We start from the raw sequence: 25,466 nt of genomic DNA on the forward strand, positions 1-25,466 counted from the left end.
ATAAGTGAGGACTGGTCAATCCCTGCGTGCCATTAATTTGGTGTTACAATGCTCCTTGCTATTAAAGGAGCTAGCAAGGTTAAGAATCAAAAGCATTTCGACGAGTAGCTAGTGACTTGTTCATCGTGTGTTTGTGATGATGATTGATTCGATCGATCAGCGCAAAAACATTATATATTCAACAGTTTGGTCGTTGCAAATCACGCTCAAGAGATGCACCCAAAACCATTGACTTCATTTAATAGCTAGCTAGCTATAGCTAGGGTTTGGTAGCAGGATTAGGTATAGGAATCCTCAACTCCCATGCATCGAGCAGACACTGAGCATTTTAAAACAGTCTGATGGCAGGGATCGACCTGATGGGGCAAGCTCATCCCCTCTCTCTCTCCTTTTCATCTCCTGAAGGAATTGGCTTGGTTTTTCAAAGCAGCGGATAAGGTTTGACAATGGACGTTTCAACAAACACCTTGTTGTAACCCCAGCGAGCTAATTAAATAAGGAAGTGGAAGCTAGGTTAAAATTTTCCATGCTGAGGTTGGGTGAAAAATTAGCTGTTCCTCTATGTCTCATGCTGAACATGTTGCAGAAGAAACAAGATAACTTTCAAACTCGATCTTACTGTACTTTTTTCTTGGGGGCTAGTTTTTATGTCTGTGTGTTTTTTACTTTCTTAAGAAAAGACACGACGACTTTGAATTGGATCAGTACTGCCACTTGTTTAGGATAATCATATTTTGGTGAGCAAGGTTTAAAGGTTGATTCTGAAGACTGCATTGGACTGCATGAAAGGAAAGAGGAATAATTAATTGAAGAGTGATGATCAGCTCATTCAAACTAAGCTGTTCATATTGAACACTAAATTGGTTTAATTTGCCTAATTATAGATGCCACCCAATTGTCCTCTTTCATTAATTTGATGTTTATGAAGATTTGTAGTATGAAACGAGTCTAGGCATAATAAGAGTGCACGGATGTTTTAGTGTCTAGCTAGCTTTGTCCAAAAGTTTACTACCTTTTCTCAAATATTATACAAACTAACAATAAGTCAAGCATCCACATTAATGTATTCTCTTTTATTTGCTCTTTTTTTTATCATTATTTGTATAAAAATGTTTGGCACATCAAATTCAACCGTGATGAAAGCTTAATTTCCATTGAATAATATATAATTTGAGTATTCTATTTTTTGTTGTTTGTTTAACATTAAGGCTTTGAAAAGTGAAAGCACTAATTCCAATCTGAATGTGTCATCAATGATCTAAACCACCAAAAATGAGTACAAGATTATATATGTTTTTTTAAAAGAACATTTTCTTAAAATGCCTTTGCCAGAAGTGACCAAATTGCATAGGAAAAAGTGAACTTTCCTACTTAAAATATCAGGGAAACAAATAATATATGATCACATGCGATTTGTCGTCGTTGACTTCTGATCGTTCACTTGCATATAAGCCAAAGAAAAGTCATGCCCCTCCTCCACTACTCCCCTGTTGGTTGGACCTATGCCTAGTGCCTTTGTAGCTAGGCATGGTTCCATGAATAATTTATTATCTCCAGGTCATTTTAGGATTGCATGCTGTTCTTGGTCATTACTATGTGACAAGAATTTGACATTTTGGTCTAGGGTTGAGGGACCATAGCAAGATTTTGTAGGATTGTTAGTGCATTTTCAGTAAGATATGTGATCTTTGCGAGCATGACAATGGTCAAAATAAACACTTTGGACTCTCTTTTTTCACACATCTTTTTTTTTTTTTTTTAAGGAACAGTGAAATTTTACTTAATCATGTCACTCATTGCTTGTCCTAATCAATGGTTTGTGCAAGTGCTTTGAATAACAATCACAAGAAGTTAGGTAATTCAATCAAGATGAAGAAAGGTTCTCTACGACTGTCATAGCATATTGTTTATGGAAAACATGTAGACTTTGAATAGACTTAGGGAATACAAGCACAATAACTGTATAATACCATATATTTTTTTAGGTCATTTCTTGATTCTTGTCTATGATCACTTCATCTTGAACTCGACAACTTACCTCATATATATAATATATAAATATAAATATTATATATAATATTATTAAAATTATATATTTATTTCGAACAGCGTTTGAATATAATGTTAGGATCAGACTATATTACCCTTTGGTTTGAGGTTGATCTTGGGCTTGGGCTAATTGGGCTTTATTCACCCTTAAATGAGTCCGGTCCGTTACGGGCCACTATTTAGATTGCTAACCCAATTGATCACTTCTGCAATCTGTTCACAGTGACAGTACTCGCAGCCCTCCACCAAACTCGCCGCTGGCTTCTCGCCTTCGGGAGCTCCGCCGTCACAGCGAGCATTTGTGAGCCATGTCTTTCTCTGTCTTCTTCTTTTTTTCCTTTGGTCTCTGTCATTGTCTTTGTGCAGTGGCGAGAGAGCGGAAGGCATTAATTAGTACGGCATGATGCGAAATTGCTTCCCTTCGATGAATCTTTCAAATGCTTAACAGTTTGCTTTTCTCCTCTTCTTGTCTGCTGTTACTGTTGCTTTTTTTTTTCCCCTCTCCCTTTAAACGGCGCGTTCGTGCTTGTGGATTTTCTTTCTGTATGGTTGTTTTCGTGGTCAAAGAAGATTCTTATGTTGGCCTGTTCCTCGTATGTGTGCCCTAATAAAAAGAAGGAATCAAGGAAGATTAACATAAGACAATGTAGTTGGAGTGGTCGCCAATTGTAGTGTTCTTTTGTCGTAGTAATAGCGACGTACTGAAATTAAAGAAAAAATTTATCAAACTCAAATGCATGATTATAGTAAGATACAACCGATAATCTTGAGAAATTATAAATTTTATATTATTCAGTAAATTATGGTGCCAAATGTATGTAAGTTCAAAACTCCTTTAAGACGAGTTGGCACGTATGCAAGGTATTGATTGAGTGGTTAGAAGGTTTTCATGTCCCCTTTCTCGTTTTTTCTTATCTTTATTTCTATGTCTTTTTTGGTTTGCCATGTAAAACATTATTTCTATGCATTTTTTTCCTTTTTAAAAGAAGAATAGTTTATTTTTCCTCTTGTCTAATTATCGCAGCAACGGTTGATGTTTGTCCTTAAACTATTGAGTCAAATTATCATTTCGTGTACTGGAATAAATGAATACTAATTCTCTTCCCCTTTTTGATTTATCTCATATTCTAAGATGTTACGATCCTTGCTTCTAAATTATTGCCCCCGATGAATGTGAGAGTATGCTGTCTCTATGAGCACCTTATGTTTTTCATTTGCAAAGATAGCTATTTTTTAAGCAAGTCTACTAAATCAATATGCTGTAGGAATTAACTATAACTGCAAAAAAAAGAAGGAACTTTAGTCTATATTTAGTTCTTGTTTATACCAAAATGTTTATTTTGATAACTATCTCACTAAGCTATTATTGGAATCCTACTTTCTGGCATCCGAAATTTCCTGTATGATATTAGTATCTTGAAATCAAATTGATGAACAAATCTTAAATTAATTATACCAATTCAAATGCTCTATTTTTTTATGCGACATTTTGCAACAATTTTTTTACCTAGGTCCATATGCTTTGACAGTCTGTTCTATCAACCTGTCTTTCTGAATATCCACCACCAGCCTACTCCCCGTTTGACTTTTGACCTAGTGAGCTAGACAAACATTTAGGTAATACTATAGCGGTGTCTAGTGTGTGGAAATGTAATCATTCTGTCTCGCATTATAGAAGATATTTATTGAATTTATCTTATATTTTGAATATGATAAATGTGATGGATTGGATCCATCATTAACAGAAATTATGTTAATAAAGTTTCCGCGACACACTAATTTCTTGTCCCTACTAGCATACTTTTCTTGTTTTTGATTTGTTTGTGTCAAACCTCTATTTTCTCTCACCTTATAACACAAGGCTGGCCTTTACTTGTCCAGATCCCTCCTCTTTATACATTGAGTAGTAGTCTTTGCACTGTGATTTTCTTTATTGTGTTTCTTGTCAGCCATGTAATTTATTTTAGTGTAGTAGCATTGATATAAAACTTTTTTTTTGCTTTTGCAGCTAATTTGTGGTAGCATTGATATAAAACTTTTTCTTTGCTTTTGCTGCTAATTTGCACATGTTTCGTCGTCCTTTTTTCCTGTTCCATAAAGTAATAAGTTAAAATGACCCAATGTTGGTGGTTTATTCATGAAGAATTGTTTTGTTGATGAGCAGAAAAGAAGGGGCATTCTTTAGGAGAAAGTAAATATGGATAAAGATCCCAACTCTGAGACAGCTGCGAATGACTACCGGGATGCTGAGCTTCCTGGTCGTGAGCATACTGGTATTGAAAATAATCTTCAGCACAGAAAACATAACTCAAACAAATCAGTTAGGAAAAGGGGAAAGTTGTTGCAAAATGGGAGAGCAAGATATTCACTAAGATCTTCGCTCAGAGTTCTTCGCTCCATGTCAAAATGTAAGGTTAAGATTTCCTCTGAACCCAGCAATTCCGCAGTGAGTCCAGTAACCAAGAAGAGAAAGAAGAAAAGGAAAGGAAAGAGTGCTCCAAGCAATGAATTTTCACAAAGGAGAAAACACATAAGTTACTTATTGAGAAAAATCAACTTTGAGCAAAGCCTTATTGATGCATATGTGAATGAAGGTTGGAAAGGTCTAAGGTTTGTTCTTGACGACCTTGATTTTTTTCCGCTTCTAGATATCTATATACTTGAAACCTGTATTCAAATTTAAAAATATATTGGTAGAATGGAAGTATGATGAGCATGTTGATACAATGTTTGGTAGACATTCTATGAGATATGTTTTCAATTGTAATATCTAGGTAGATCCTGTAGAAGATATGATGAGCTATCTATTGTGGGAGAAGACAAAAAAGGGGGGTTAAGTTTGCCGTTGGTTGAACTGAGTTGGTTAGATTAGTTTTATTTATCAGGAAAAATCTTGTAAGAGATGCCACTGCCCTTAGTTTAACATAGATATCTATGCCCCGCACAGATGCCTGTGATATTGTACTACGGTGTTATTCAGCAAACTATTGCTCTTTGTCTGGTGTTTTATTTTCATTATCTTGGCTGTTTGAGCTTTATTTTCTACTTCTCTGTCATTACAAGTAACTGATCTCCCCCCTTTATCATTATTTGTTCATTTACATAAATAATAGAGCTTCTTATTGTACTAATTTATTTAGTTTGCCTTAAAAATTGCATATTTCCCTTTCAATTTGTTCTTGCTATTTGGGAAACTGAAGAGTTTATAGTGGCCATGACTGTTTTCTACTGATCTCTGCTTTACAGTGACAATTGTCTTTTTGCAGTTTGGAAAAAATAAGGCCTGAGAAAGAGCTTGAACGAGCCAAATCTGAAATTCTACAGTGCAAATTAAGGATTCGTGATGCTTTCCAGCAACTAGATTCCTTGCTTTCTATAGGAAGGCTTGAGGAAAATCTGTTTGATGATAATGGAGAAATTGACAGTGAGGATGTTAGTCCTACCTTGTCTATGTCATATGTTATTTAACCATCATGTTTGGGTGCACCTGATTTATGGAACTTCATCTTACTGCAGATGTTCTGTGCAAAATGTGGTTCTAAGGATATATCTGCTGACAACGATATCATACTGTGTGATGGCATTTGCGACAGAGCTTTTCACCAGAAATGTTTGAGCCCGCCATTAGCAACTAATGAAAGTAAATCTTGATTATTTTAGTTTAATATTCCCTTTGCATTAATTTATGATCACTCAACTCTTTCTTGCTTTTAACAAGTTCCTCCTGAAGATCAAGGATGGTTATGTCCTGCATGTGACTGCAAGGTGGATTGCCTTGATTTGTTTAATGATTCTCAAGGAACTGATTTCTCGATTGAGGACACGTGGGAAGTAAGCATGATTGTTTTGTTATCTGGTTGATGAACTTAGTGATAATGACTTAGTGCTGATGATTATATGCGTTCTTACTTAGCCTACCGCTTTCCATATAGAAAATTTTTCCCGAGGCAACTGCTGTTGCAAATGGTAATAACCAATTTGATGATTCTATCTATCCATCAGAAGATTCAGAAGATTATGATTATCAACCTGATCACGTAGAAGGTAATGCTGAAGATCAGGAAGAACGGTCAAGTTCTGATGAATCAGATTCTGCTTCATTGTCAGAGGACTTGGGCCAGCCTGTACAGAACAAAATTGATTATCTTGGCCTCCCTTCTGATGATTCTGAGGATGATGACTATGATCCTGATCAGCCAGAACCTGATAAGGATAAAGATTCAGATTTGAATGAATCAGATTTTATGTCTGACTCTGATGATTTCTGTGCTGACCTTTGTAAAACTGTGAATGCCAATGCAGTTTCGTCCAATTTATGTGATTCTGAGCCACTTGATGGTTCTGGTCAGTTGAGAGCTACTATGCAGTTCCCTTTAAACGCTGAGAATCCACTTGTAGAGGTAGATGCTGGTCAAGGGACCAATTATCCAACATCAAAGAAGAGGCAGCGGGAGAGTTCAGATTTTAAGAAGTTGCATGACGTGAGTATACTTCTCCATCTTGTAGTTCTAGCTTCATAATGAATTCTAGTAACTTTTTCATACATAACCCACAAGCCCTAGTATTTACTATGTGATGTGTGGATAACCTTGTTGTGTTAGGATCCCATGGTATTTTAAGTTGGCTGAGGATAGATTATCTTTAGAATAGAAAGTGGGTTGGTGTGGTCATTTCTTGCATGATGTGTGGCTATACGTGACTCACAAACATAACGATCGCAATGATGAAAATTTACCACACGAATAGCATGCTCAGAATGAAAAGTAAAATCAAGGCTCGACGTCCACTAGTGGCACTGACTAGCAACGTGATCTTGCTGAAGGATTGTCACATTCAAAAACAAGAGACTTTGTGCATCCTCAACAGCAAAGAAGAAGATGAATCCCATTTTGACACTCATCGAGATAAGATCGTCATATGTTAAATGAGAAGATAGAGATGAGGGGTGTACTCAAACGGAGAGCAGCTCACTGTCTGAATACAGGAGAGGAGAAAAAGCTGCAATTCTGCATGCATGCTGCTCACTAATGCGGTTGCTGGAGGGAAATATTGCTCGTGACGAGGAAGTATTGTTGCTCATGGCAAGGAAAGGCACTGCAGGACCTTGTGGGTGGTGCTTCTTTGCCAGGAGGCAGTTGTTTTTCGAGGGAAGAAGATAGTCATGGAGAGGGAGAAAGTGAGTTGGCTGCTTGTGATGGGTTAAAACACAAGGAAGGGGGGAAAGCTATGAACAATAGAATTAAGTGACTAAATATTTTATCAGCGTACTTGGGCCTTCCACTGGTTCAGTGCACAAATATTCCAGCTCAAGCTTGGTTTAATCAAAACACACCTGACTTATCCCTGATTCGAGTCCAAATTGAACCCAGCTCAAGTTTTACTAATCCAACAGCAATTCCACGAGTTGGAGTCCATTACCCCCCCTCTAATTAGACCCACTTCAGGACTAATTAATTAGAAATTAACCTTAATTGACATGGCTTCATCCCTAATTTGAAACAGTAATTAGATTAATTTCCTAGGATGAGATGAATCATAGAAACTAAGTTCAGACTGCAACATAGAACTCCCTCTTATCTGTTGGTTTATTTTTTTTTGGTAAATATCTTATATTTTGTCATGCAATTGTCTACTTATTGTTATTACTTTTTTTTTTTTTGCCATCAATGCATTCATATGTGACATTTTTTAACAATTGAGGTTATGCATTTCTATTTTGGTTGTGTATTTGTCCCTCACCATACTTAATATGTTCTTACCTGTCTCCTAATTTTGTGCCCAAACATTGAAGGAGGTTGATGCTGATGAATCATCCAAACCAAGTCAAAATGAATCTGAGAAGTCTACAGTGAAGAAAATTAAGAAAAATGTTAGTAGAGAAGAACCTTCTAAATTGCCAGATGAAAATGCTCAATCTAGTAGTAATCAGCGAGGCTCCAGAGTTAAACACATTGTCAAGAAGGGTAACACACAAGATATTTCAAAATTAGATCAACAACAACCATCAAAAGCAATTTATGAGAGTACTTCAGACCGAGCACAGGAAAAGGTGAGCAGGAATGATGACAATCAAAACAAAACAACCACAATTTCAAGAAGGCTTCTTGGTCAAAATGCATATCAGGTATCAAAGTATTCTTGTTTGGTCCAGCATATTTTTGGTTAATTACTGTTAAGATAATATATTGAAAAAACATCTCTTCTATATTCTGAGATTTTGAACTATTTGGTTGCCTGTGATAGAGATTTTCAGAATCATGGTCCAGTCCTAAATTTGGTTGTATATAGTTCTTGGTGGTTAGCCAGTGATCATGCATAGACCAGTTATATAATTGCAAGTTGTTTGACCCACATTCCAGACATTCTTCAAATGTCTGGAATTCTTATCTGAGCTGTCAGTCGCCCTGCTGAACAGCCATTTGTTCTGCTAAGGGCTGCACAAAAAGCCTGGTAACCAAACTGAATCTCTGAACTGGCATTGTTCTTTTGGGTTTGAGGAATTTGGAATAGATTTTGGGTTCTTAAACCCCTAAAAAAATGTGAACCAGCCTGAAAAATTTGGTCCCTATAAACATAGATATCCATATATAATTATTAATTTTTATACTACAATATCTATAACTTGAAAAAAGGGTAACTCGGTGCATGAAACTCCCACCAATATTGGTTGTGGGTTCCATATTGCAGCACTGGATGCTATCATACTGGCAAATCCAGGTAACCTAAAAAACTTGGAAAATTCAAACCATAAATGAATGAAGTTTCCACACATAAATGAATTGATTCCATCATTCAGATCTTTTCCTTTCTATGTCATTTATGAAGTTTCCACACGTAAATGAATTGATTCCATCATTCAGATCTTTTCCTTTCTATGTTGAGATTTCAAGTATGTGTTTATGAAAATCTGTATTCTCTGTATAAATCAAGAAAATTAAGAAAGCGAGAGAAGCGGGTGGATTGGACTAACCAAATTGTGCTGCTTCATCCATGCTTTCACATTATGTTCTCGCAAGGGTAGCTATTCTTGTTGACATAAACCATCCATTTCTTACCAGTGTTGAGCTAAATGGATCGTATCTGTCTACTATAATCCCTTTTGGTGCGCGGCTTGGCATTAATCCCTTTTTACCTTGTCATAGCTTAGTTGACTGAAGTCATGGAACCAAATTCAGTTTTGGTTCTCATGCTACTAATTGTCATACCGAGATAATGTCTTTTGGTTCACATATTTTTACATTTATAATCTCTGAGCACTGGCAGCTACCAGAAAGCCTGTGTTTCTATATCTGCAAAAACTGACCTTGGGATGACTATTTCAATTCTGTTCTTCTTCCTTCTGTTTCTCCTCTCATTTCTGCTCATTGCTCCATGCTCCAATATTCTCTCCTCTTGGGCGTTTATGCTTTATAGTGCTTCCTTTTGCAGATAAGTAATAGCCGAAGAGCTTCCAATGTATCCAATGTTTATGGAACTACAGGAAAGACTTCTGGTAAAGAAACCATTCATTCAAGTACTACTCCTGATCAAGACAATTCAGTCACATCTGTCAGAAACAAGAAGTCAAGTAAGCGGAAGATTGAGAATACACCTGGACAAAGGAAAACCTTGACGAGCTCTAACAGAAAGAACACTGGTAGTAAAACCTCTGCTACTCTTGACCAACCGAAGAGCACTGGTTGTAACACCTCTGCTACTCTTGACCAACCGAACAGCTTAATCAGAACCAGCGGAAAGAATGTCAAGTCAAGTAAAGCAAATGCGGACACCCCTGCTACTCTTGATCAGCTGAACAGCTTAATCAGATCCAGCAGAACGAATGCCAAGTCAAGTAAAGCAAATGCGAACACCGTTGCTACTCTTGACCAACCAAACTGTTTAATCAGATCCAGCAGAAAGAATGCCAAGCAAATGCTGATAACACCCCGCCATTCTTGAGCAATCAAACACTTCAATCCAATCCAGAAGAAAGAACACTAAGTCAATTGAGTTGAATTTTAAGGACACCCTTGCTAATGGAAGCACACAAGAAGATCAAGCAAAGTGAATAATTGCAAGAATCAAGTTAGTCATGATGAGAGATCAATGAAACAGTTGAGGCAGTCCAGTGTTGGTGGTAGAAGAGGAAGATTATCAGGTGAAGAAGCTTGCAAGGCCTTCCTGCACTCTCTTTTTTTTAACATTAATGTCGTAAGAGGATTCTTGACGATCAACTAGTGTTAAGCAAAGCCCAGAATTTTTGGAGCTCGAGATTCTCTTCTGATTGAATATTGATATCTGAAAAATGAACCTGCTCATTCTTTTGCTTTTGTTTGGCGGATGACTTTTTGTACGTTCGAGGGTTTTTGTAACTGAAGAAGCTTAAGAGAACTCAAAGGGTAAGTACATGTTACCAAAATTAGTCAATTTAGCATGGCGATTATGTTACAATGCTTCTGAAGAGTGCACAATTCATGAAACATTTTGGCCTGTGCTTCTGTTATGACTGTTTCTTATTGAACACCCTGATTCAATCAAGATGAGATAGGTAAAATGTTGGATTCTACGCAAATGCGGATATTGATTTTCCTGTGTCAATACTAAAACAGCTCATTAAGCTCGGTAGTAGCCTTTTTCTCTGTTTTCCTTTCAGTTTTTAAACAATTGAATCTGATCTGTTAAAAGCGCCCCACTAAGATGTTTGTCATGTTCTCCGATTCATTGGACCTAAAGTTGATCACGATACATAATTCAGTGACCTGGTATACCTCTAATTTTCTTCAAAAGAATGTAAATATCCCTTCACCTATATTTCATCCACAAGCTTTTAGGATTCTTAGCCAGGATCCACAAAGAATATGGAAGGAAATGAAACACAACTGTTGAAATAATATAAACACACTGAAGTTCTTGCACAGAGCACAGGATCAACTGCACTTTCAATCTGCAAAAATCAACTGTATATAATGACAACTTAAGCATATGAGGAAGCGCTTTGAATATGGTTTTCCGTGCACTGCATCCCATGTTAGTGCACTTGTAATACCTCCTGCATTTTTGCAAAACAATATGGGAAGAGAAGTGACGAGTTAATTAGGTTTTTACCTAAATGATGTGTTTTGTTAAAGATCAAGAGCCTTTTACCTAAATGATGTATTTTATGAAAAAAAAACAAGAATTGAAACTATGTTGATGGAGTCACGTTTACTACCCCAAACTAGCATGTTATCAACTTTGCCTATTGCTTAAACAATAACTATCTGCTTCGTCAGCTTCTGGTATAGGATGTTTCCTTTTACATTCTTCTTGTATCTAACTATGCTTCATCCATCTCATCTCTCCACATCGAACTCTCTTCACTAGAATCTATAGATGTCCATTGGATGCAAGATCAGATACTGTCTCTGTTATATGAAGCCTCAGTTTGCCCCCTTCTGAAACTTTTCAAGGTCAAATCACTCATCTTAACTCTTTGAACCGATTAATCCTAAGGATGATTAATCTAGTCTTATAAATATTTTTCACTTGTCATCAGAGTAAATCAAAAAGTACTCAGGAAAATCCCTTAAAATGATGATCATTTTAGTCCCATTTTTTACTGGAAGGAAAATATCCTATAGTGCATCGTAGCTGAATCTTAAATCTCTTGATTGTCTGTTAGAGGATCTAACATACCATTGTCAAATCACTCATCTTTCTTACTTGACTGAGGTAGCTGATGACTTGTAAATGATTTCACCGCTTGACCTTTAATATACCTTGATTTAAGTTTTGATCTTGATACTGAAATATTAATGAATCAGGTTACATCAAATCTAGGGTGACCAATCCGGTTTCATATAAATTTTTCACAAATCGCTTGGGTAAATCCAAAAGCTCTCGCAGCAGAGGGTCAAGAAGCTTAGCATCCAATGTTTGCGCCCTATTTAAAGGAAAAATCTCTATAAATATATCGTAGTTGGGATTGAACTGCTGATACCTGAGTAATAAATTGACGTCCTTTCACTATACCATACCTCCGGGGACAATTGTGATACTGAAATAGGAGAATGACATGATCGCCCATAAAGTTAATTATCCAACATTTAACTGGATCTTCAATTGGCATAGAAGAATTGTATCCTTAAAGTAAAAGACCAACGAATGTCCACTCTAAAAATATATATATTTGGATTTTTTTTTTTTTCATTCTAAGATGACCATCGAAAGATACTTCACATCTTACTTTTACACAAATTAAAATTTTAATCCAACAAATTGATTTGATTTAAAAAGTAACTGTGGTGAAAAATAAGAACATATATTATCTTTTGGGGTTTAAAACTCAAATCTATATAAATTAAGGTGTAGATTCAAAAATGAATATTTTTGGAAGAGATTTAATCTATTGAATCAACTTATGCATTTAAAATTATCAAGTCCTACACAATTAAGATTGAGAAACTACGAATTCAAATGTCTTATCTTTATTAAAATAACCCTAGTAAGCTAATTTAGAAATTTATTTTTTAGACACTTTGCATCATTTTTTTATAATATAACTCTTGGAATAAAAAAATAAAATTTATACAAAGGATTATGGGTTTTCAAAAATAATAATGATGCATAATGAGGACCACAGATAACTTCAGTTAAATTGCTTTTATCTCTAATTAAGCGAACTGTTGATATCTTATGTTTAATGTTTCTCCTCGAGAAGAAAAATGCTACAAAAAAATGCACAATTTTGTAGTGAAGACGCAGGTTTTCAATATTCCATCATCCAGAAAATCTTTTTCAGGATGAGATGTTTGAGTTCATTTTCCCCTACTTGATATTTACATATAAGAAAAGCTTCAAGAACCTTAAAGACATGTCACACTTTAACACATGGAAAATTTTGGAAAGAGTTGCCACCATTAACAGAAAATGGAATCATAGAAAGTCGTAAACAGTTTCAGAAATCTCTGTCCATGTATCACCAGGTTAAAACGATACCCTAATTAGTTCAACACCAAGAGTGTTTCCTCATAAATGAAGTCCCACCTCATTGAATCTATCAAACTAATTCAATTCCTTCGTTTCAATCACATTTTGTGCACTGTTTCATGAAGCAATGTTAATTTATTATGGAATGTACAAGCTAATCTGATAAAGTACCTAGTCTGATTTCTTCTATAGAATAACCATTGCTAGTATGATGCTCCTATTTAACTCAAAGGGCCAATGAAACTTTGCGGGAGGCATCTCCTTCTACTGCATCGCCGTGTTGTCCTTCCCCACCCGATCATACTGCTTCCAACAACACCTAGTTCAGTATTACTGAGTGGTGAGGGTTGACAGGAGGTAACTTGAGCCTCTTCAACTGCAATGGACATGCTCAGCTGCCTCGTTCCCTTTCTTTGGGTGTTCATTCTCTTTTGGCCAATGTTTTGCCTTAGTAAACTTGTTTGCCAAGGCCTACCTGATGATTTCAGCATTCCCCCAATAGTTTGAAGATCCTCTGAAACTTCAAGCCTTGAGAGTGATGCAAGGCCTGGCAAGACATCCTTTTGGAAGTCCCTCTTCTGCCTCCTTTTTCTTCCCTGGCCACGCCGAGCCTTTGTGAAAAGCAGTGAAGCAGGAGTTTTAACTTCCTGCTCATTTTCTTCATCGCCTTTGGCCTCAGTTTCTTTTGCTTCATGACATTGCTGATCCACCTTGACTTCTTCAAGTTCCAATGTCATGGCCTCAAATAGATCCAAACCACCACCAGCATCATTGTTGTCAGCATCAACATCCAAAGATTGAGCATACCCATTTCTACCATTATCAACTAGCACGAGGTTTTCTGAACCATGTGATACTAGCTCTGCAAACCAACACAAGGTGTCAAATTGAGGCAGGGATAACCGGTTAGAGCCAATATCATTGTGGCAATCATTACAATCCGCTGAGATAGCAACTAAATTTTCTGCAGCCAATCTTACAAGTTTCTCACAGGAAAAATCCTTTTTCTCTGAATTATCTGCCTTATTCGATGAAATGTGTTTATATTGATTTATAATGCTAGTTTCAGCCTGAGAAGTAGAGGCTTGAAGATCAGGATCAGAAACAATTTTTGCTCCAAAAATTGATATACAATGTGAAGGCTGAACCACTACTCCTTCAGGTATCAACTCTGAAGGTGTAGAATCATCTGCATATGCCAGCTCAGCATTCAGGTTAATATGAGGCCTAGAGTTTGCAGTGTTCATTGCACCACAAACTTCGGTGGCAGAATCACCATTTTGAATGTTCTTCTGCATACTCAATATTTTTGTACCACAGAGGAAGTTAGCGAATTTTCTGTCATCATTTTCCATAAACATAGCTTTCTCAGCTAATACCTTCTCCGTATATTTGGTGGAAACAAGTATGCTGGAATGTCTCTCGACACCATCAATAGGAAAGCCAAGAATTCTTTTCCCATTTTTCTCAGAATCTTTATCTCCCTGCATTGTATGATCTCTAAACGGCATGGTTGATGTGACTTCCTGCAAGTTGCATGCTGATAAATCCAACTCCTTTTCCCCCTTCTTGATATTAGGGGTCACAACATTGGATCCATAAATAAACTTAGGATGTTCGTTCGACAAGCTAAAATCTACTATGGAGGTTTTCTTCTCCTCAGTCTCACTAATTGATGCTTTCTTCTGCCCAGATGCATCACCTGGGAACCTATAACAACCATCATAGCACATTGGATCCTGTCTGAGTGTATTAGTATCTTCCATGACACTTGGCAATGCTTGATTTAGGTTCAGCTCTAATGGAGTCTTCAAATCTCTGCTATGAGAACACTGTATAGGGCTTCCAGGTAAATTATCATGAAGATTTTCTTTACCATTATTAATCGGGTCAGGTTTATAGGATGCAGTGTTCAGATATGGAACAGAATTAAGGTGCATTTTATTTGTGTGAGGGAGTGTTTTAACATTTCCTACACTTACATTCAAGCTCCTATTATGCCACTCTTGACAATGAGTAATAGGTGTTTGAGCATCTATATTGGAACTCAAACTCTCATTATTAACGTATGCCGATCCACTAAAGAATGAAGGTGCATGAGCAGCTACTAGTGTGTTGCTTTTACAAGCGGCAGTGTTTCTCAAGGGCAGAGCAAATGAAGATGTACAACTGGTTAAGTCAGCCTGTGAAGTTGAGATTGAAGGTACTGAAGGAGATATCATAGATGAATTTAAGCAAGTGACTGAATGGAATCTTGGAAATGTCTGGATTGGATGAGTTAGCTCTTGTCTAGACCATGCCTCAGGATTGTAATGGTCATACTGAAAAGTTTCACAATATGAATTTGAATTTGATTGTAACCTTTCAGGTAAAGTTGGACCATTATGGTTAGAGGCTTGAGAAAATCGAGAAAAGTCATCCACTGTGCTCCCTTTGTTCCCTGTATTTTACATTGACATCCAAATCAGAGGATAAGGGGAAATAGTAGAACAAGCAATGCATTATAGGCAGAGGATATACACTACATATGAACTTTAAAAGGGAAACAACAAAGAAAAAAGTAACATAAATAAAATAAGAAAAAGACTATAACTTCGTTTAACAAGGAATATTAAATCATACAAATAATATATTTATAAATTGGTTTAACCGTTATGATTGTGTTATAATTTTAAAACTTCTGAATTAATTCTTCAATGGATAATTTTTCTTAATTGAATACACAGTTGTTTGGTACTATTGTCACATCCACATAATATCATTAAAATAATAATTTATGAAATTGGTTTAACTGGTTTGATTATGTTAAAAATTTCAGAATTTCTGATTTAATTTATTCAATGGATAATTTTCCTTAGTGAATACACAATTGTTTGATACTGCTGCCACTTACAGATCGTATCATTAAAGAATAGAAAGGAGTTAAGTATGAAAAAGACCCAAACCCAAATGTATGTGACTATCCATGTAAATACTAGCTAACAGGGATTTTGCCAATCAATATCCCCTACCTAATGCAGCCTCAGGTTTTTAATCAACCAAGAAGGCATTATATTTATGCTGCTCACAATTTGTGCAAGGCAAGTATATGGGAATCTGAGAGCACGGTCAAATATGCACAATCATTGTTAATCTTGATATATCTTAAATTAGATGACTAAATCATAATCTCTTGGCATATCCCAAGACAATAATTAGGCAAAAGTACCAACTCTAGGAGGTCGGGACATTACCAGATTCATGATTCAAGGGCCATTCTCCTTTTGAGTACACATTCTTATGGAAAGGAGTCTGTTGATCTCCAAGCCTGTCCAAATAACCTTGTTGCAATTTGTTGTGAGGCTTCGTGCCAAGCAATTGATTAGATGCTGAGTTTGATGGACTTTCAAAAGAGATTTTTGTTGAAGGTTTATTTAAGTCAACCATTATACAGGCTGATCTACCAATCTGTTTTGTTAAATTTGTGACCTGATGGTTTACTTCATCACTCTGCAAAGTGAGCTTCAAGCCATTGTCAGGAAGCACATAGAAAGTTCCATTCTTTGGGGTAGTAGCATCATTTGTAGGTTCAGCAATATTTTTTTTCTGAAATCCACCTGTATCTTCAATATCCATATATACATCAGCTGGAAGTTGGAGGTCAAATGTTCTCTTCTGAGGCTTATAGTCCAGTACCTCACTGTCCTTTTTAGAAGCTCCACTAGGAAATGGTATCTGAGCAAAATGGATGCTTCTGTCCCTTTTAAAACTAAGGCGGGTCTTTTCGTTGATGGCACAAGGCATATTTCCCCAACTGGTGACTCCAATAGGAAAGCCAGACATCTGTGATATCGTTTCTGTATATTCAGGCCATCTTTGAGATGAAAAAGAACTTGAGTATGATAATTCTGCTGGCACAGAAGATCTATTAAAGTTTCTAGCTTGGAACTCATTCATCAGATCTTTCTGTATTCTATAAAGACGATGGAGTTCACAAATCTGCAAAAGAAGTGACAATTTATTAGAAGAGACTTATTTAAATGTTACAAATAATAGGAAAAATACAACATACTTTTTTTTTCTAAGAGTTGACTTTCTGATAGATACAACATATCCTAACAATAATCTAATGGTGGTGGGTTACAATTTTGATTTTTTTTGTGTGTGTGTGTGTTTATCATCTAATACATAAACCATGTGAATAGTGGGAGGATTACCAAACACATACAACTGAATAACAATCAGAACTGGGAGAGACAAATATATCGAGATTAGATTGCTCTATATTGGAACCAGAAGGAGAATGAGCCCAAACTGTTCAGACATGGAAAACATAGAAGTTTGCATGGTAATATACTCAGTGGCAAACAAGCATATTCACAACTTTATGAGAAATCAATTTTACTTGTTGCTGTCCTATTATTGTATAAGAAATGAGATGTATTAGAGGCACAACTTCCTAGAACGGTGTATAGAAGAAAAAACTATCGTGTTAAAAACTAGTTTAAGAAAGCATCATGAAGAAATTTCTTGTTCTTGAAATCATTCTACAGATAAAACTTTTGCCTCCAATATGAACAAAAAGAATCATGGGACAACTGTTTCAAGTTGACCACTTAGTAGGGTTGACCAAGCATGTCTTCAAATCAAGTCAACAAACCAAGAAAAACATCTCAGTTTGAGGGAATTTCTGCTAACCAGGCTCCACATGTTCCAAGGTGAATCTATGTTTAGGTCAATGTATGAGGACACTGAATTTGCTAATACCTACTAATACTTTGCTATCTGCTAATGCTTCACATATCCAAATAAACCAAATTTAGACATACACAATCACTAAAACACAAGATAACTAAATTTGGTGGACTTTACTTATTTTTCTAAAGATTAATAACGAATAAAGTCATCTGACTAAAGGAAACAGGGAGAATGGAACAATCAACTTATAGAGTGAATTTATTTATTCCTCAAAATAATCCGGAGTGAACTGTATCGTGGGAGGATTACCAAACACATACAACTGAATAACAATCAGAACTGGGAGAGACAAATATATCGAGATTAGATTGCTCTATATTGGAACCAGAAGGAGAATGAGCCCAAACTGTTCAGACATGGAAAACATAGAAGTTTGCATGGTAATATACTCAGTGGCAAACAAGCATATTCACAACTTTATGAGAAATCAATTTTACTTGTTGCTGTCCTATTATTGTATAAGAAATGAGATGTATTAGAGGCACAACTTCCTAGAACGGTGTATAGAAGAAAAAACTATCGTGTTAAAAACTAGTTTAAGAAAGCATCATGAAGAAATTTCTTGTTCTTGAAATCATTCTACAGATAAAACTTTTGCCTCCAATATGAACAAAAAGAATCATGGGACAACTGTTTCAAGTTGACCACTTAGTAGGGTTGACCAAGCATGTCTTCAAATCAAGTCAACAAACCAAGAAAAACATCTCAGTTTGAGGGAATTTCTGCTAACCAGGCTCCACATGTTCCAAGGTGAATCTATGTTTAGGTCAATGTATGAGGACACTGAATTTGCTAATACCTACTAATACTTTGCTATCTGCTAATGCTTCACATATCCAAATAAACCAAATTTAGACATACACAATCACTAAAACACAAGATAACTAAATTTGGTGGACTTTACTTATTTTTCTAAAGATTAATAACGAATAAAGTCATCTGACTAAAGGAAACAGGGAGAATGGAACAATCAACTTATAGAGTGAATTTATTTATTCCTCAAAATAATCCGGAGTGAACTGTATCGTGGGAGGATTACCAAACACATACAACTGAATAACAATCAGAACTGGGAGAGACAAATATATCGAGATTAGATTGCTCTATATTGGAACCAGAAGGAGAATGAGCCCAAACTGTTCAGACATGGAAAACATAGAAGTTTGCATGGTAATATACTCAGTGGCAAACAAGCATATTCACAACTTTATGAGAAATCAATTTTACTTGTTGCTGTCCTATTATTGTATAAGAAATGAGATGTATTAGAGGCACAACTTCCTAGAACGGTGTATAGAAGAAAAAACTATCGTGTTAAAAACTAGTTTAAGAAAGCATCATGAAGAAATTTCTTGTTCTTGAAATCATTCTACAGATAAAACTTTTGCCTCCAATATGAACAAAAAGAATCATGGGACAACTGTTTCAAGTTGACCACTTAGTAGGGTTGACCAAGCATGTCTTCAAATCAAGTCAACAAACCAAGAAAAACATCTCAGTTTGAGGGAATTTCTGCTAACCAGGCTCCACATGTTCCAAGGTGAATCTATGTTTAGGTCAATGTATGAGGACACTGAATTTGCTAATACCTACTAATACTTTGCTATCTGCTAATGCTTCACATATCCAAATAAACCAAATTTAGACATACACAATCACTAAAACACAAGATAACTAAATTTGGTGGACTTTACTTATTTTTCTAAAGATTAATAACGAATAAAGTCATCTGACTAAAGGAAACAGGGAGAATGGAACAATCAACTTATAGAGTGAATTTATTTATTCCTCAAAATAATCCGGAGTGAACTGTATCTTTACCTGCTTTCTGAATATTGCTTCATGTTCAAGAATAGTCCTTTTTAATATTTCTTTATCTTGTTCAGTGCATCCATTCACATGCCTTGGCATGTAAGTGCTGAAGATGTGCTCACTTAATTTCCTCTGATGACAGTAACTGGACCAACTACTGGTTGCATCCTCCTTGATACCATGCATTGAATTATATTCCGGAAGGTAATTTTTAGTCTGCACGTTTGTACACATTTCTGCAGATTGTAAAACTAGTCAACAAAGAATAATAGGAATACGATGCAAAGGTATTCAAGATATAATTTCTTTTAACCTTATCCAGGAAGCAGATAAGCAAATACTACACAGATGGCAAACAGTTGAAACCATAGATAGTTCATATGCCAATCATGCAGTACACATCAATACCAAATCTAGTATGGACAATCTAGTTCTCTAAAATTATTTTCCCTCGTTTCAGCATTTGGTACTAGTCATTAAACTACTTGTCGAATTGTAATCTAAAACCTCAAGTCCAGTAAGGGTTATTTGAGTAGTTATACTAAAAAATTATTTTGTCTGCACATCATCCATAAAGTGAACAATAGTTTATTAGGAAGTTAAACTGGTTCTTTGAAAGGTCAGAAAAAAGTGGATAGGTAAATAGTTAAGACAAATCGACATAACCTTGAGCAGAAAAGGAAAAAGTGATAATAACCACCAAAGTACTTCAATCTTTCCACTCCGTGACTGAGGAAAAATATACAAGACGAAACAAAATACATTCATCCTAAGTTCTAACTTACAGCACAGCATTTATGCCACCATCTTAATTTTTTAACAACTGATAGTACATCATTTATGATACCAATAACTGGCCCCAGTGGTACCTATACATGTTTGCAATAATAGGATGGTTGCAGCAATGTACAAATGCAGAATCTGTTTATGACATTACTGAAAAAAGGATCTCTAGACATATAATCATAAATGAAAAGAAAAATGAAAGATGGCACAGTTGTCACCAGAGGTCAAACATAGCAATTATATGAGAAGAAATATGGAAGACATACGTAGACGAATAGAAAGCCAAGCTAGGCTAGTAGTGGCAGCAGTGGCTAGGAAAACTGAATTTGAATAAAGATACTGTATGATGAATGCCCTGTCTGCAGAATTCAGCTAAAAGAATCTGAGAGGGAATTACCATTTAATTGAGCAACTGGTAATCTATGCAGAAAAGTCTAAATTCACTGCAGCAATTAGCAACTGATAATAACCTAAACCAGGCTAACGAGAAGGAAGTACATTCTGCAAAACTGAATCAAGCATCAAGCTTCGATCAGCACCAGTAAGATGAGATGCATCTGAATCTTCATAAACATGGCCAATCGATTTGGTAAAGAGCATTCGCTTGGAGATTGCAAACAGAAGAAAGCCTCCAAATTTCCTGTCACGGAGATACCTAACCAGACAACATAACAGCATAAGAAAATAAAGGATAATACCTAGCTACCATCTCAAACCGAAAGTAGCTAGATTTCAGGAAAGAGCAGATTTCACACAATGAGAATACTAACTGAAATTTGGGTTCCTATGGCTATACAATCATGGGAAAAAGTGTAAAAAAGAAGAAGAAGAAAGAACACAAAACATTATCCAATGAAGAACTAAGAGATAATTTCATTAGCCAAGTGAAGGAACAGAGATAAGTACTGTAGAGACGTAAGCAGCTTTCTAGTTCAATTAAATTCTAACAAAGGAAGCAATTGAAGTTGATGTTCTCTTCTTTATGACTCAAAATTTGATTACATAGACACCATTAGAAGGAGACTCCATCGTCTGAATGATATATAGAACGCTATGAAAGTTCCATTCAGAGGCAGTAGTGGAATCTAGCGCACACAAAGTCTATCCTCAAGTCTACTTAAAATCGCCTCTTTGTTATTTTAATACAAGAAGTTATCTAGGGATTTTTCTCCTAAACTAACAAATCTACATAATAGATTATAGTAATAGCAAAAAGAAAATGACCAAACGCGCAAAGTTCTAATCATAAACCCAAATCTGGAAAAAGAGAAAGAAAATGTTGGCCGATGAACCAGGAATCACCTCAGACGCATCGCATCCCTCCTCTCATCCATCTTGCCAAGGTCGCCGGAGCGGACTCAGCACCGGCGCGTGGAACCTCAGAAATCGGAGAGGCCATGGCCTTCCTCCACCGAAACACCAAATTCCAAGGGCCCTCGCGTTTGACTGTTTGAGCGCCGGCGGTTATCCAGGAGACCCACCAGAGGCCAAGCGAAGGGGCCGAAGCGTCACCAAAACCAGCACTCTCTCCACCAAAGGTCGAACTTTTCGGACCGAAATGGCGCTAAGGGAGAAGACCGAGGCATCCGATGTTGCCCATTGTCAGGGAATGCAGCCGTAGATCGAAAGACATCGATCCCCGGGGGCCAAGAAAAATAAGAGAGAGATAGAGAGATCCGAGATGAGAGAAAATTCTCTCACAAGAACGAACAACCTTCTAAGAACAGCAGTGACAGGAAATTTGTCCCCATCTGGTCCTTGATTCTCTGCCTTTCCACCTCTTCTCTCACCCTGGATAGGCGTCCCCTACTTTCCACCGAGTATCCTTTATTGGAGCTCGCGAGAAGTGATCAAAACTGGATCTTTATTGTTTTTTTCGTCGTAGGCATATATTCTCCCCTCCCTCCCCTTCCCCTTCCCCTCCCCTCCTCCTCTTGCCTCTCTGTTTCCATTCTACATCTGCAACCCCAAATCTTCGGTTTTCTCCTTTTGATTCTGCCAACCACTCGGATTAAGATTTGGCAGGTGATTTATTGATGGATCTATCACAAGCTTACCTGGTGGAATCTCTCTTATCTTTGATGTGTCCCATGTATGGTTTCCGAGGCCACAAGATCGTGTTTGTTGCTGCGGGGGACCAATGAGATGGAGTATCTCAAATAAATTGTGGAAAATTTTCTGGTGCTAGTGGGAATGACATCGACTTCGTTTGGCACATTGTCAAGTCATGGAATTTGCTATAATCAACCATGCTTTGGAGGAAGATTGAAAGGTAAATCTCTCCAATAGTTACTTCCCAAGACTGCACCATTGACTTGAGAAAATCTACCACTGGACAGCTGCTTCATTATTTTCCAAATCGATTACCAATTATATCTTGATCAGTCGATAAATCAACCAACTGTTTGTTTGATAGTGAACAATCTTATCTTTCAATTCTCCATTGATAAAGAGAGAGAGAGAGAAATAATCTAGAAAAAAAAGGGGGGGGGAAGAAATTAGAGGTCTAATCTGTGTGCGATGTGGACAATTCAAGTCCTCCTCAGTCCTCCACTGTTAAGCATGCATCAGAAGCATGTGTGACGCGACGCAAATGGACAGCAATTGTGGGTTGCCGTCTCGGACGAACTCATTTGGCTTTGGCCTTGGGTGATGATGCTATATTTGATGATTTTTTTTCTTTTATTTTATTTAGCAATTAATGTCACTATTCACCTCATATTTATTTATAATTTGTTTTTCTTAATATATTTTAGAGTATGAACAATTAGATCAGTCAATTTTCTTCATTGTGTATAATCAGCGTGGTCCCGATCTCTAATTTAGTAGTCATGGAGAGGGCATGAAGTTGTTTAATGGACAAGTGCGGTTGAGCAAGTAGTGTTTAAGAGCTGTGTTTTAGGATAGAGAGAAGGTTTAAGAAGTAAAAAAAAATAAGATAAAATTGAATAACAATAGATATGCACATCTTGCTTGACTTGACTAAAATATTCATGTTAAACAAGGATCGATGATCCTTCCTTTCTCGTTGATCGATTGTGAAAGATCATTAGCTCTCCTCCTGAGGCTATGTCCATTCTGTCCTAACTTGCCTAACTCATGGACCTAGCTAATTCATCTAATTCGATAAGCACATTCAATCCGGTCAATTCCAAAGGCCATAAATCTCCTTCAACTTCCTAGAAATTAAGTGAACGACGACTTCCAATGCACACAAACGACAAGCAATTCAGTGACCAATGGCCAGCATTCGGCCCTCAATTGTCTCACTGACTTCGCGAAAGGACTTTAAAGTTTGTTTATGTATATATAAAACTTTAAAGCTAAAAAAAAGTTTGGGAGAATAACTTGACTGGCCACCTTGCACTAGCAGCCGCCCGAGGCAGATGCACCTGTGCAACACTCGTCCTTGCAGTGGAAAAATATGTACCCCCACTCACTCGAGTCAATGGCAAATCAATTTTAAAATTCTATTTTCTAAAAATATATATAGTGCCAAGGGAAGTTGTTGCATTCAGTAATTGGTCGAGCGGATCGAACTTATCCAATCTTTTCATTGAAGGTAGTAGAAAACGTGTGAAGACATTAAATCGAACACTTTCCCGGCACTTTTTGCAAAGTCATACTCAACTATACATTATCCTAGCACTATTGGACCCTTCGTTATGTGGGCTTAAAATTGATCTTGGTGTTCTTAACCTTGCCTTGCAAAATCAACTCAGTGGTCTTAGCCTTGCTGGGGCTAAAAGAGTTCCTGATAAGCAGTTTCAACTGAAAAGGTACCACGCCATTATTGTTCCACCTCCAGTCTATTAAATTCCTGAAACAATTTGTGTAATGAACACCTTTTTATGATTTTTCTGAACTCTTGAAACTGTTGTAGTTCTATCTTTATTGTGAATGGCAGGCCCAGGTCCCATTTTGGGCGATCCAGTTCTCCAAGATTGACCTTGGTGTTGGTACAGTTCTTAAACAAATATGCTTGAATTTGTGCTTCGGCAATAAATTATCATGCCAATGTCTGCTTGGTGTAGACTCTACTCAGTGATTTTGTTGAAAACACTGAACTCGTACCCATTTTTTTTCCATGCTGCATCAGATTGTTCTTCATTTAGCCTCTACCACCGGATACAAAGGAGGGGCATGTTGAAGTATTCGAGGTTTAGAACACCAAGTCCACCTTCATCTCCCCAATGCCTACGCCCTTTGAGAATGAGAGTTGTTTGCACCCACAGAAATAAAATACTTGTTGTTTAATAGTGGCCTGGCAGATGTGAGAAACTCGATGTTGCAGCTCTAAATTCAGACAGATAAAGATGAAGTGGCCAATAAAAGTCCTATATGATCACTAATGACTGATGATAGAGGGAAAACCTCTCAAAGTTGAACGACCAGAGCCTTGAAGATTTAGATGAGTTTGACAATCAGAACTTCAAGGGTTATGGGACGAAATATATATTGTAGGATATCATGCCTAATATGAAAGAATCTTGACTATGTTTCATGTGAAGATCCATCTTAAATCGATCTAAAGAGAGGACTGAAGCAATTACTAAGATACTTGAAAGCCCACTAATTACCAAGTTTAAAGCCAACAGCATGAAATGGAAAGCCTCTCTTGTCACTCTTCTCTAGGAAGCAAGTGGTTGAGGCAGATCTGGTCGCATTCCTGATTACATTAATTACCTTGGACCAAAAATTAATTAATCACTTAATTAGTCTCATTAGTGGATGCACGCCCATGAAATTGAATGATTTTCTCCCTTGGCTTGCCATTTCTTCACTTGCTATAATTTTACAACTTTTTTAGAAGTCAAAATGTTTATATATATATTTGAAAATAGAGATGCTACCTTTTGACGACTATATATATATATATATATATATATATATATATATATATATATATATATATATATATATATATATATGAATATGAAAATAGAGATGCTACCTTTTGACGACTCCGCCGACAAGTTTTAATAGTAAGCTTGAAATTTTGTTCTAGTCATTAAACAAGTGACCGAAATCTTTATCTTTTCCTATAAATTAGATGATCTAATTAATCCAACGAGAACAAGTCATGATGAACAACCTAACAGGTTGGTTGAACACGTGCTTATGTTACGATCGAC

General features: G+C 36.5%; 2 protein-coding genes across 14 annotated transcripts; one reads left to right on the forward strand and one right to left on the reverse strand.

Annotated features, from left to right (window-relative positions):
- Nucleotides 1-2,252: 2,252 nt before the first annotated feature.
- On the forward strand, nucleotides 2,253-10,508 carry LOC121975535 (homeobox protein HOX1A-like). Of its 5 annotated transcripts, none has more exons than XM_042527246.1 (8): nucleotides 2,253-2,350; nucleotides 4,214-4,659; nucleotides 5,316-5,481; nucleotides 5,566-5,689; nucleotides 5,768-5,880; nucleotides 5,982-6,530; nucleotides 7,841-8,173; nucleotides 9,478-10,508. In XM_042527246.1, exons 2-8 carry the CDS (start codon nucleotides 4,247-4,249, stop codon nucleotides 9,985-9,987), a joined length of 2,208 nt encoding a protein of 735 aa, XP_042383180.1. In that variant the 5' UTR covers nucleotides 2,253-2,350; nucleotides 4,214-4,246; the 3' UTR covers nucleotides 9,988-10,508. The 5 variants fall into 5 exon arrangements, with proteins under 5 accessions (XP_042383180.1, XP_042383189.1, XP_042383210.1 ...); XM_042527255.1 differs by having other exon boundaries at nucleotides 2,258-2,359; XM_042527259.1 differs by lacking the exon at nucleotides 2,253-2,350 and adding an exon at nucleotides 2,478-2,496.
- A 2,549-nt stretch (nucleotides 10,509-13,057) lies between these two features.
- LOC121975565 lies at nucleotides 13,058-22,623 on the reverse strand. 9 transcript variants are annotated; one of them, XM_042527285.1, is made up of 6 exons: nucleotides 21,634-22,623; nucleotides 20,871-20,986; nucleotides 20,598-20,690; nucleotides 19,555-19,781; nucleotides 16,230-16,974; nucleotides 13,058-15,436 (listed from the first exon to the last, which is right to left on the reverse strand). In XM_042527285.1, the coding sequence occupies exons 1-6, from the start codon at nucleotides 21,663-21,665 to the stop codon at nucleotides 13,218-13,220; spliced, it is 3,432 nt and encodes a 1,143-aa protein (XP_042383219.1). In that variant the 5' UTR covers nucleotides 21,666-22,623; the 3' UTR covers nucleotides 13,058-13,217. The 9 variants fall into 9 exon arrangements, with proteins under 9 accessions (XP_042383219.1, XP_042383228.1, XP_042383234.1 ...); XM_042527294.1 differs by lacking the exon at nucleotides 20,598-20,690 and having other exon boundaries at nucleotides 19,555-19,761; nucleotides 20,830-20,986; XM_042527300.1 differs by lacking the exon at nucleotides 20,598-20,690 and having other exon boundaries at nucleotides 21,634-22,622.
- Nucleotides 22,624-25,466: the final 2,843 nt, after the last annotated feature.

This window comes from Zingiber officinale, chromosome 1B (genome assembly GCF_018446385.1).
Source record: "Zingiber officinale cultivar Zhangliang chromosome 1B, Zo_v1.1, whole genome shotgun sequence".
Taxonomy (NCBI): domain Eukaryota; kingdom Viridiplantae; phylum Streptophyta; class Magnoliopsida; order Zingiberales; family Zingiberaceae; genus Zingiber; species Zingiber officinale.

Excerpts from the sequence above, each read along its gene's own strand:
- LOC121975535 (XM_042527246.1), top strand. The coding sequence starts at position 4,247 with ATGGATAAAGATCCCAACTCTGAGACAGCTGCGAATGACTACCGGGAT. Across the intron at positions 4,660-5,315 it reads GAAGGTTGGAAAGGTCTAAG|TTTGGAAAAAATAAGGCCTG; the intron begins GTTTGTTCTTGA and ends GTCTTTTTGCAG. Across the intron at positions 6,531-7,840 it reads ATTTTAAGAAGTTGCATGAC|GAGGTTGATGCTGATGAATC; the intron begins GTGAGTATACTT and ends CAAACATTGAAG.
- LOC121975565 (XM_042527285.1), bottom strand. The coding sequence starts at position 21,665 with ATGGATGAGAGGAGGGATGCGATGCGTCTGAG. Across the intron at positions 20,691-20,870 it reads AGATGCATCTCATCTTACTG|ACAGGGCATTCATCATACAG; the intron begins GTGCTGATCGAA and ends TGAATTCTGCAG. Across the intron at positions 19,782-20,597 it reads TTGGCTTTCTATTCGTCTAC|AAATGTGTACAAACGTGCAG; the intron begins GTATGTCTTCCA and ends TACAATCTGCAG.